Here is a 13323-nt window from a genome sequence, read left to right as displayed (position 1 = left end):
CCGGTTTCCCCCACAGTCCAAAGACATGCAGGTTAGGCTAATTGGTGGCTCCAAATTGACCGTGAGTGTGAATGGTTGTTTGTCTCTGTGTCAGCCCTGCGATAACCTGGCGATTTGTCCAGGGTGTACCCCGCCTTTCTCCCGTAGTCAGCTGGGATAGGCTCCAGCTTGCCTGCGACCCTGTAGAACAGGATAAAGCGGCTAGAGATGATGAGATGAGATGAGGGTTGTGGTGGATAAGTCAACACCGATCTCGGTAACACTGGGCCTATACACACCTATTCACACACTCACAGGCAGTTTAGCATAACCAGTCTGCCTATCTGCATTTTATAGACCAGAGAACCACACAGGGCGACATGGTGGTGTAGTGGTTAGCGCTGTTGCCTCACAGCAAGAAGGTCCGGGTTCGAGCCCCGTGGCCAACGAGGGCCTTTCTGTGTGGAGTTTGCATGTTCTCCCCGTGTCCGCGTGGGTTTCCCCCACAGTCCAAAGACATGCAGGTTAGGTTAACTGGTGACTCTAAATTGACCGTAGGTGTGAGTGTGAATGGTTGTTTGCGTCTGTGTGTCAGCCCTGTGATGACCTGGTGACTTGTCCAGGGTGTACCCCGCCTTTCGCCCGTAGTCAGCCGGGATAGGCTCCAGCTTGCCTGCGACCCTGTAGAACAGGATAAAGCGGCTAGAGATAATGAGATGAGATGAGATGAGAACCACACAGGGCGGCACAGTGGTGTAGTGGTTAGCGCTGTCGCCTCACAGCAAGAAGGTTCAGGTTCGAGCCCCGTGGCCGACGAGGGCCTTTCTGTGTGGAGTTTGCATGTTCTCCCCATGTCCGCGTAGGTTTCCTCCGGGTGCTCTGGTTTTCCCCACAGTCCAAAGACATGCAGGTTAGGCTAATTGGTGACTCTAAATTGACCGTAGGTGTGAGTATGAGTGTGAATGGTTGTTTGTCTCTGTGTCAGCCCTGCGATAACCTGGCGATTTGTCCAGGGTGTACCCCGCCTTTCGCCCGTAGTCAGCTGGGATAGGCTCCAGCTTGCCTGCGACCCTGTAGAACAGGATAAAGCGGCTACAGATGATGAGATGAGATGAGGGTTGTGGTGGATAAGTCGACACCGATCTCGGTAACACTGGGCCTATACACACCTATTCACACACTCACAGGCAGTTTAGCATAACCAGTCTGCCTATCTGCATTTTATAGACCAGAGAACCACACAGGGCGACATGGTGGTGTAGTGGTTAGCGCTGTCGCCTCAGAGCAAGAAGGTCCGGGTTCGAGCCCCGTGGCCGGCGAGGGCCTTTCTGTGCGGAGTTTGCATGTTGTCCGCGTGGGTTTTCTCCGGGTGCTCTGGTTTCCCCCGTACTCCAAAGACATGCAGGTTAGGTTAGGCTACCTGGTGACTCTAAATTGACCGTAGGTGTGAATGGTTGTATATGTCTATGTGTCAGCCCTGTGATGACCTGGCAATTTGTCCAGGGTGTACTTTGTCCTTTCGCCCGTAGTCAGCTGGGATAGGCTCCAGCTTGCCTGCAACCCTGTAGAACAGGATAAAGCGGCTAGAGATAATGAGATGAGATGAGAGAACCACACAAAACATGGAGAGAACATGCAAATCTCTGCACAGGTCAGGGTTTTTTAATACACCCACCCAACCCATTATGAGAGCCAATCTGTACCATGCAACTCGCAAAAATATACGTTAATCAACCACCCGAACCCAACCTGACCTACAAACCACCAGCCTGTATATTGATGGCATCCATATTATCATAAGGTCAGGAATAACGTATTCTTATTTAGTACATGTTTCAAAAAGGACAGAAACTCATGGAGACAACAAGGTTTCACAAGATCCACTAAAGGCTACAGGAACACACAATGTTTCTGGACATTGTTTAGAGCTTATTTGGAACACTTCTTTGTCACTTTTTGACCTGACCTGTCTGAACCCATGATATTTTCTAGAAAGCTTACCCAAACCCTCCCAACACACCAGTTATGGGTTAACCCATGCATCACTACTGCACAGACTGTAACCCAGCATCAAAAAGCAGATCCTGGAGCTGTGAAGCAGCAAAGCTATTCACTGCTCCATCATGCCCTCAGAGAAATTTAAATATTCAAGTCAAGTGAAGTTTATTTGTATAACGCTTTTAACAATAAACATTGTCGCAAAGCAACTTTACAGAATTTGAATGACTTAAAACATGAGCTAATTTTATCCCTAATCTATCCCCAATGAGCAAGCCCATGGCGAAGGTGGCAAGGAAAAACTCCCTCAGATGACATGAGGAAGAAACCTCGAGAGGAACCAGACTCAAAAGGGAACCCATCCTCATTTGGGCAACAACAGACAACATGACTATAACATTAACAGTTTTAACATGAAGTCAGGTTCGTTGATGCTATAACTCTTCATTGATGGAAACTTGAGTACAAAACTGTTCATGGCAATATACAGTGATGCTTGAAAGTTTGTGAACCCTTTAGAATTTTCTATATTTCTGCATAAATATGACCTAAAACATCATCAGAGTTTCACACAAGTCCTAAAAGTAGATAAAGAGAACCCAGTTAAACAAATGAGACAAAAATATTATACTTGGTCATTTATTTATTGAGGAAAATGATCCAACATTACATATCTGTGAGTGGCAAAAGTATGTGGACCTTTGCTTTCAGTATCTGGTGTGACCCACTTGTGCAGCAATAACTGCAACTAAACATTTCCAGTAACTGTTGATCAGTCCTGCACACCGGCTTGGAGGAATTTTAGCCCATTCCTCCATACAGAACAGCTTCAACTCTGGGATGTTGGTGAGTTTCCTCACATGAACTGCTCGCTTCAGCTCCTTCCACAACATTTCCATTGGATTAAGGTCAGGACTTTGACTTGGCCATTCCAAAACATTAACTTAATTCTTCTTTAACCATTCTTTGGTAGAACGACTTGTGTGCTTAGGGTTGTTGTCTTGCTGCATGACCCACCTTCTCTTGAGATTCAGTTCATGGACAGATGTCCTGGCATTTTCCTTTAGAATTCGCTGGTATAATTCAGAATTCATTGTTCCATCAACGATGGCAAGCCATCCTGGCCCAGATGCAGCAAAACAGGTCCAAACCATGATACTACCACCACCATGTTTCACAGATGGCATAAGGTTCTTATGCTGGTATGCAGGGTTTTCCTTTCTCCAAACATAACGCTTCTCATTTAAACCAGAAAGTTCTATTTTGGTCTCATCCGTCCATAAAACATTTTTCCAATAGCCTTTTGGCTTGTCCACATGATCTTTAGCAAACTGCAGATGAGCAGCAAAGTTCTTTTTGGAGAGCAGTGGCTTTCTCCTTGCAACCCTGCCATGTATACCATTGTTGTTCAGTGTTCTCCTGATGGTGGACTCATGAACATTAACATTAGCCAATGTGAGAGAGGCCTTCAGTTGCTTAGAAGTTACCTTGGGGTCCTTTGTAACCTCGCTGACTATTACACACCTTGCTCTTGGAGTGATCTTTGTTGGTCGACCACTCCTGGGGAGGGTAACAATGGTCTTGAATTTCCTCCATTTATACACAGTCTGTCTGACTGTGGATTGGTGGAGTCCAAATGCTTTAGAAATTGTTTTGTAACCTTTTCCAGCCTGATGAGCATCAACAACACTTTTTCTGAGGTCCTCAGAAATCTCCTTTGTTTGTGCCATGATACACTTCCACAAACATGTGTTGTGAAGATCAGACTTTGCTAGATCCCTGTTCTTTAAATAAAACAGGGTGCCCATTCACACCTGATTGTCATCCCATTGATTGAAAACACCTGACTCGAATTTCACTTTCAAATTAACTGCTAATCCTAGAGGTTCACATACTTTTGCCACTCATAGATACAGTGCCTTGCAAAAGTATTCATACCCCTTGAACTTTTTCACATTTTTCCACCTTACAACCACAAACTTAAAAGTTTTTTATTGAGATTTTATGTGATAGACCAACACAGAGTAGCACATAATTGTGAAGTGAAACGAAAATGATAAATGGTCTTCAAAATTTTAAACAAATACAAATCTGAAAAATGTGGTGTGCATTAGTATTCAGCCCCCTGTACTCTGATACCTCTAAATACAATCCAGTGCAATCAATTGCCTTCAGAAGTCATCTAATTAGTTAATAGAGTCCTACTGTGTGTAATTTACTCTCAGCATAAATACACTTGTTCTGTGAAGGCCTCAGTGGTTTGTTAGAGAACACTGAAGAACAAACAGCATCATGAAGACCAAAGAACTCACCAGACAGGTCAGGGATAAAGTTCTGGAGAAGTTTAAAGCAGGGTTAGGTTATAAAAAATGTCCCAAGCTCTGAACATCTCAAGAAGCACTGTTCAATCCATCATTCAAAAATGGAAAAAGTATGGCACAACTGCAAACCTACCAAGACATGGCCATCCACCTAAACTGACAGAGCGAGCAAGGAGAGCACTGGTCAGAGAAGCAGCCAAGAGGCCCATGATCACTCTGGAGGAGCTGCAGAAATCCACAGCTCGGGTGGGAGAATCTGTGCACAGGACAACTATAGTCGTACACTCCACAAATCTGGCCTTTTTGGAAGCGTGGCAAGAAGAAAGCCATTGTTGAAAGACAGGCATAAGAAGCCATGTAGGGGACACAGCAAACATGTGGAAGAAGGTGCTTTGGTCAGATGAGACCAAAGTTGAACTTTTTGGCCTAAATGCAAAGCGCTATGTGTGGCGGAAAACTAACACTGCTCATCAACCTGCACACACCATCCCCACTGTGAAACATGGTGGTGGCAGCATCATGCTATGGGGATGCTTTTCTTCAGCAGGGACAGGGAAGCTGGCCAGAGTTGATGGGAAGATGGATGGAGCTAAATACAGGGCAATCCTGGAAGAAAACCTGTTGGAGGCTGCAAAAGACTTGAGACTGGGAAGGAGATTCACCTTCCAGCAAGACAATGACCCTAAACATACAGCCAGAGCTACAATGGAATGGTTTAGATCAAAGAATATTCATGTGTTAGAACGGCCCAGTCAAAGTCCAGACCTAAATCCCATTGAGCATCTGTGGCAAGACTTGAAAATTGCTGTTCACAGACGCTCTCCATCCAATCTGGCTGAGCTTGGGCTATGTTGCAAAGAAGAATGGGCAAAAATTTCAGTGTCTAGATGTGCAAAGCTGGTAGAGACATACCACAAAAGACTTGCAGCTGTAATTGCAGCAAAAGGTGGCGCTACAAAGTATTGACGCAGGGGGGCTGAATACTAATGCGCATTACATTTTTCAGATTTTTATTTGTTTAAAATTTTGAAGACCATTTATCATTTTCGTTTCATTTCACAATTATGTGCTACTCTGTGTTGGTCTATCACATAAAATCTCAATAAAAACTTTTAAGTTCATGGTTGTAAGGTGGAAAAATGTGAAAAAGTTCAAGGGGTATGAATACTTTTGCAAGGCACTGTATGTAATATTGGATCATTTTCCTCAATAAATAAAAGACCAAGTATAATATTTTTGTCTCATTTGTTTAACTGGATTCTCTTTATCTACTTTCAGGACTTGTGTGAAAATCTGATGATGTTTTAGGTCATATTTATGCAGAAATATAGAAAATTCTAAAGGGTTCACAAACTTTCAAGCACCACTGTAAGTCTCCTGTTGATGGATCCTATGTAAATTGTTATTATAGGTAGTTCATACATTCTTCACATTCATCTTTGGCAATCTCTTTATCCTGGTCAGGGTCATGGTGGATCTGGAGCCCATCTTGGAACATACCCAAGATGGGATTCCAGTTCATTGCAGGGCATGATGCACACACATTCATACATCTGGATAATTTAGAGTAGTCAGTTCACTTAACTACATGTTTTTGGACAGAAAGAGAAAACCCAGGTGGGAAGACACCAGACATGGAGGGAACGTGTGGAACCCACACAGGCAGTAACTTAAGCTTAGGACTGACCCAGGGGCCCCAGACCCAGCAATGCTACCTGTGGCATCACCCTAGTTTGCTTTACAGTTTTGGTAATCATGGTTACTTGTCTTTGACACACACATATCAAACTGATGTTCTGGGGTGTTCCCAGTATGTAGTGGTTAGTACCTACCAAAAGTAGTCCAAGGAAGGACAATCGGTGAACCAGCGACAGGGTCATGGGCAGCCAAGGCTCACTGATTCGCATGGGGCACAAATGCTAGTCCATATGGTCCAATCCTACAGAAGACCTACTGTAGCACAAACTGCTGAAAACGTTAATGCTGACACCTTTCCGTTTTAGCCAGCATCTGCTCCTTTACCAAATAAAAAATTATTAATAAAAGGCCCGATTAAACAAATATGCTTTCAGCCTCGACTTAAACACTGAGACTGTGTCTGAGCCCCAAACAATAATTGGAAGGCTGTTCCATACCTGCAGGGCTTTATGAGATAAAGCTCTGCCCTCTGCTGTAGCCTTCACTATTCGAGGTACCAACAAATAGCCTGCACCTTTTGATCTAAGTAGGTGTGGAGGATCATAAAAGACCAGAAGTTCACTGAGGTACTGCGGTGCAAGACCATTCAGTGCTTTATAGGTAAATAGTAGTATTTTATAATCACTGTGAAATATGATTGGAAGCCAATGCAGTGTGGATAAGATACGGGTGATGTGGTCATATCTTCTGGTTCTAGTAAGGACTCTCATTGCTGCATTCTGGATTAACTGTTTATGCACCTACTGGAACATACAGACAGTAAGGCAATACAATAATCCACTCCAGAGTTAACAAAAGCATGAACTAATTTTTCTGCATTGTGTAGTGGCATTTCTTATCTTGGCAATGTTTCTGGGATTAAAGAAGGCTATCCGAGTAATATGATCTACATGAGTTTCAAATTAAAGACTAGAGTCCTGCACATGATGAAACAGAAAAGCCATGCACAGTTACTATGTAATCAGAAAGCTTAATTCTAGCTGCATGAAGTCCTAGTACAAGCACTTCTCTCTTATCAGAATTAAGTAAGAGGAAGTTAATAAGCATTCAGTGTCTAATGTCCTTTCCACATTCCTCAACTTTATTAAGCTGGGGTCTCTCATCTGGCTTTGCTGAAACATGCAACTGTGTGTCATCAGTATAAGAATGGAAGCTATTACCATGTTTATGAATAATTTTACCCAAAGGTATCATATATAACCGTGAGAGGTTGACTCCCCACTTGCATCTGTATTGCAGCGTGCCTTGCCAGATAGCAGTAGGCACCATTTTTATGATGGTCTTTGGTATGACCCAACCATGAGTAGAACTCACGATCAAGAGGCGGACACGCTAACCACTAGGCCACTCACCGGTTACCAGAGGACTAGCCCTCCACTGTAACCCTAGCTATGTAATATAGAGAGCGTGCACGTGACATCACGAGGTCACATGATATTTGTTTATCTGCCATCTTGGACGGCATGGCCGCACATAGAACTTAGACGAACCCGTTCTAATTATCAAGTGTGTGGGAGCAGATCTTTCGAGAATGGTTATATCTTGTTCAGCATTTGGTTGTACCAATAGACAAGGCCAAAAGGAGGGCCTGTCATTTTATAGATTCCCCGCAGACGAGGAGAGACGCGCAAAATGGGTGTCCGCTGTGCGAAGAGAAAACTGGTACCCCAGTTCTACCAGCCGAATTTGTAGTGAACATATCAGGTAGGTGTAATCTTCTAATACATTTATATCTGATATTGAATAATAATTCTGCACAGATAAAGATAGCGGTGATGTGATATTTTTTTCAGACAAAAACATACATATTTACAACCCTGTCATTATCTGGAACTGAGTTTAGATTTTGAACATTCTTACGATAAAACGTCCTGCATAGTCTCTGTGATAAACGTCTTAATGCCACTTACCCGTGAGGTTATCAAGTAGACATTCTTCTTCGGAACCTTCCAGAGGTGAGCAATTCCAGCGTTATGGACGTGACACTTGAACTCAAAATGGCAACAAATGACCCAGTGCATGTTTTATTGTCTCCCAGTATTTAAACAGGTGTTGCATATTTTAAGGCTGTACCATACTGGAGAAGTGATAGAACAAGAACAATTCCCATAGTACATCTAGGGCATGCCAGAAAATGCCAATAAAAGATGCGTTATGGATGTGACAGAAAAAGTATCACTTTTCTTGGGTTACTGTACATTTTTATCAAACTCTGTGAAATTGTAAACCTAATGTCGAAATGGAGATATCCATTTGATAGAGGGGTCCAAGGTGAATATTAAAAAACCTTTGTTTAAAATATTTTGTATTTCATGCAGAGTTTCGGAAGGAAAAGTCAGCGTTATGGATGTGACGAAATTCCGTTATGGATGTGACGCGTCTGAAATAAACATGGCATATGTTTAGAAAATCAGCAATTTAACCACCATAACCCTTTGAAAAACTCTCTAAATATCAGCTAAAGCTATCAAAGTTCTTAAATAATATTTAGGATGGCTATTGTTTTGCTGTTTTGCGGATTTTAGCATACATTTCTGTGGCTTGTGGGAATAATATAGAATTGTACATGATCAAAGTTGATTTTAGCTTGGGGTTTACATTATAAGAAAGAAAGACTGACAGTGACATATTAGGTTGGTTACAAATTGGTTCAACTTATTCACATCTGTAAAATACAGGCCTAGGTGATATCTCTGGGAGTGGTTTTGATATATTACATGTTGCTTTATTTTTGCATGGTGAGGTTGACATTTACATGGAATTGCCCAGGTATAGTTGGGATACCCATTCCGCAACAAAATATTTATAAGCTTCCAGGCTCTTGTAAGCTTTGAGGGCTTTGCCAGTGTAACACGATTCACGATTAACAAGAAAATTGTAAATGTCGTGGTAGGCCAGATCGGGCAAATCGCCGACACCGCAGCTCCGAATTTCCCTGAACAAGGATTGCGGCAAGTTGTACGGATCTGCAATCCCCAACCTGGAACACTTTTCCACGTAACGCTGCCTCACGTCACCTTCAAGATGCTGAACAAACTTAGACAAGTTATCGCGCGATGTAGATGGGGTATTTTCCGAATTTTCTTGGGGATTACTCCCTGGATCCATTATGCTCGCGCAAGGTAAACAATCCTGAAGCTGTCCAATATGGCGGCGTAAACATGGACGGGTCACATGACTGCACATCCTCTATAGGCAATAGGCCGAGGGCTACGAAACGGAGATCAGCACCGCCAAACGCACCATGAATGGTGCGGGAAGGACTGTGACTTGACTATCATATATAAAGAAAAAAGCAGTGGGCCTAAAACAAACCACAAAACTTTACATTAGAACATGTATAGAAGTCACTGTTTACATCTACAAACTGATAACAATCAAATAAGACCTGAGCCAGGAGGGGGCAGTTCCCTTAACTCCAACAACGTTTTCTAGAATATCAAGAATAGTGTGACCAGTGGTGTCAAAAGCTGCACTAAGGTCAAGCAACACAAGCAAGCAGACACAACCCTGATCAGAGGCCAGTAGTAGGTAATTTACCACTTTAACCAGCACTGTCTCTGTGCTATGATGAGGTCTAAATCCTGATACCTTTCATGAATGTTATTCCTGTGTAGGAATGAACATAACTGCTGTGCTACTTTTTCAAGGATCTTGGAGATAAAGGGGAGGTATGATATTTGACTTTGTCCAGCTGACAGGGGTCAAAGGTCAGGTTGTTATTATTATTATTATCTTAAATCAATGGTTTAATAACTGCTAGTTTAAAAGATTTAGATATATAGCCAGTGCTAAGGGAAGAATTGATTCTTTTTAGTAGAGGTTTGATTGTTTCTGGTAATTTCGAAATCTAGGGATTCGGTAATCTAGGGATCTAGGACACAGGTTGATTTAGGAAGAAATCAGTCAAATTAGTTTGGTCTCTTGAAGGGTTGTAAAACATTCTAAGTCACTGACCTGATACATTATCTACAGGCCTAATTATTAAATTGTTTGGCTTGAGAATTTTTATGGAATACTTTACATTTTTGAAATTATTGAAAATATTTGTCATTGCTACTACATATTGATGGTGTGCATGTTTCTGTGGTGGACTTGTTCCTAGTTAATTTTGCTGCTGTATAAAATATGAATTTAGAAATATTTTGGTTATCTTCTGCCTGGATTATTATTATGAATAACTGCAACGTCACTTCCTCTGCCAGTTAAATGAGGCTGATGTATATAATTATCTGTCGGTATATAAATGTATACTCGTTTCCTTTAATCCACGTTTCTGTTAAACACAGTACATTAAACTCCTGAACAGTAGCTTCATAGGCAATTTAGATGTAAGAGAGCTAATATTTAACAGTCCTAGTTTCAGATCAAAGGTGCTGGCTGTGCATTCAGTATGATCTAATTTTATGTAAATTAGGTTCCCAAAACATTTATCGACATAGATCAAGACCCAAAAACATTAACAAGCAGAATAAATCACATTTTTAAAAAATTATTTTATTACTTAAATGTCATTACAATTCAATGTCAACAAAATTGGATGCGCTTCTGATTTAGAAGACAGAAAAATGTATTCATTCATTTTTCAAAAGCTTATATTCCAGAACTTGAAGCATGTTTCAGTACCTGGATCATTCAGCTCCAAAGAAGGGGCTTTTTCCTATTACACAGTTTTGGATTTATTTGCTTCCTATTTCCATGGTAGCACAATTTATAGAGCCGTGAGTTGAAAAGACACTTGCAGTACATTGCCATTATATTAATTGGGGGAGAAAAAAAAAACAAACAAACACGGGAAACCAAAAGCAGGGTTGAAATAGTTTCTAACCATTTGCCAACCAGCTTGTTGTAAATCTCTTCTAGCCTAATTTTAACAAAGGTGTGCTAAGGAAAATTACTCAATGCAGTGTGCTTTTTACCATCTATCCAGCTCATGCTCATACACACTCTTAATGGTGCAGTGTTCTAATCCCAGATAGTAGTTAACATCACAATGTTTATTTATATATAAGGGCTCGACGTTAACTTTTAAACCCACTTGCCCCACAATATTATCAAAATTTTGTGAGCACTATTTTTTTTTTAAGGAAAACTATAGAATAGTTGTGAATTGCAATAATAAAATGAAGCTCACACATTGAATTGAAGTTTGGTTATTGGTTACTTTTTACTTGTAACAGACAATTTTATCTAAAATAGTTTTTCTTGCCTTAGTCGATTTATTTCCATTTCACATGCATGCAGCTGTTGTAAAGTTCAGTGTGTTTGTGTAGAACTCTCTCAGACTGTAGGTTTATTACTCGATAATGTAGAAATCATAAAATAGAAATCTATAATAAAAGTTTGTATGAAAACAGGGTGCCAAGACTTTTGAACAGTACTGTTTGAGAATATTTATATATCTTTTGTTATTATCCACCTCTAGGTTTATTAAAAAAAAAAAAAAACACCCATGCTGTATCATGACAGACAGGATAATGTTTGAGTTTAAAATTATTGTTTAGTGTGTAGGTTGTGGGTGTTTTTATACAGACCTGGCAACCTGTAACTGAATCAGTGCAGCCAGTCTGTCATGACGCAGCACGTTTTGTTTGTTTATTTAAAAAAAAAAAAAGAGGTGGTAGATGACAAAATATATAAAATTTTGCACAGGACTGTGTTCCTCTGATAACAGAAACAAAGCTCCATCTCTCTCTGCTCTTAATCTGTTCTGTTCTTTCAGGATATATTACGCATGTCACTCCTTATTGAGGTTTTTTTTTTTATGCCCGAGTTATTTGAAACCAATCTGGGTTTTCTGTATCGAATAAGGAAGCAGCTTCACCTGTAAGAAAATCAAACACTTTCATGAAGGAGCAGAAAAAAAATAAAACGAGATTCTTAAGCAAACTCTTTCATACTCACTTCCAACTTTGTTTTTATAAAATACATTTTAAATACAATCGTGAATTTCTCTGGAGTTTTCAGGCTGAGCTCCTCTCCTCATATTCTTTAACCACTCATTTCCTCGTTGTTCTTGAAGCATTTGCTTCCATTTGTTAACATTTTTCTTGATAGCGGGGAGACGGTAATGCCTTTTATCGATTTCTCTGTTTGAACAAGCAAAAACAGCGCAAAAATTAACCATATTGAAGACAGATTAACCCTTGCTTGCATGAAAGGCGGTGTCTGTCTGACCCCAGCTGTAATTATCACATGATGCATGATGTCATGCACAAGGGGTCTATAAACAGTACGCGTACCATATTACAACAGCAGGGTATATAAAATAACTTGCAAAGCAGTAAACGAAACCGAGACTAAGAAAACAGCCAAGATGTAATGGTGGATATGGAGTGAAGGATGCTTTTAGGAACTGAAAAAGATCAAAAAGCCTAATTTTTGTGGTGAGAGTTCGTAATATATGCTCATTCCAACTTGCCCGGTCAGGCACGTTGGGGACATATCCCACTTGCCCAGATGCATGTTTCACTTTCCCCGGGCAATCGGGCAGTCCTTAAACGTCGAGCCCTGTATGTATATAAAAATAAAATTATTTGCCAAAACCATTTGTGACGTTCAGGAAAGTGGGACTAGAAAGCCAAGCCTTGGAATAAAATTACATAAAAGAGAGGGAAAGAGAAAAGCCGTGCTTTAGTTAAAACTGTACATGATAAGATATAAACAAGCAATTTTGGTAGCAATCTTCCATAAGTTCATTCATGTTTGCCTTGCCAAAGGGAGCAGAAAATTATCTTTGGAGTGTGTTCTGCAGATCTTGCTGGTTGTTTATATACTGCATGTACGTACTCACTCACTCTCTCTCTCTCTCTCTCTCTCTCTCTCTCTCACACACACACACACACTCTCTCTCTCTCTCTCTCTCTCTGTCACTCACACGTGCATGTACATGTAATACCATTTGTGAGACACTTAGGATCAAGACAAATATCTAGAGGCTTGTCTTTCACAGCCCTGAGTTCACAAAGCCCTTACACTTAGGGGTCTCACAGAGATTAAGGAGGGGTCAAGTCCTCCAAATAGCAAAAGATAGCAAAACAATCTAAATGCATTGGGGTTGTGGCATTAGTCCCGTTTCATCCAAAAATTATTATTCAATTCCTTCAGTAGCAGATGGGCTGAGACTCGCTCACATGAGGCAGCACTTGTTCTTGTGGTTGTGTGGGTCTTTAAAGCGCAGTCTCTGCTTAGGCCTGTACTTCTCTAAATAGGTCAGCTGCTTGCTGTTGATGGCACCCCGACGTTTTCTATAAAAAAAATTGAAATCAATCCGAAAACAATTAATATCTAATTATATAAAAATACTGTACTTGTATTTTAAGCTGGT

General features: G+C 40.9%; 1 protein-coding gene across 5 annotated transcripts in view; it reads right to left on the bottom strand.

The window, feature by feature from the left end:
• Positions 1-10500: 10500 nt before the first annotated feature.
• The window catches only part of ptp4a3b (protein tyrosine phosphatase 4A3b), a 54087-nt gene continuing 51264 nt past the window's right edge, over positions 10501-13323 (bottom strand). For all 5 annotated transcript variants that reach the window (XM_060921891.1, XM_060921887.1, XM_060921889.1 and 2 more), the window contains one exon: positions 10501-13243. In XM_060921891.1, the coding sequence (XP_060777874.1) occupies positions 13126-13243 (118 nt within the window). In that variant the 3' untranslated portion in view covers positions 10501-13125. The remainder of the gene's footprint in view (positions 13244-13323) is intronic.

Source organism: Neoarius graeffei, chromosome 5 (genome assembly GCF_027579695.1).
Source record: "Neoarius graeffei isolate fNeoGra1 chromosome 5, fNeoGra1.pri, whole genome shotgun sequence".
Classification (NCBI taxonomy): Eukaryota; Metazoa; Chordata; class Actinopteri; order Siluriformes; family Ariidae; genus Neoarius; species Neoarius graeffei.
This window is presented reverse-complemented; position numbering and strand designations above follow the sequence as displayed.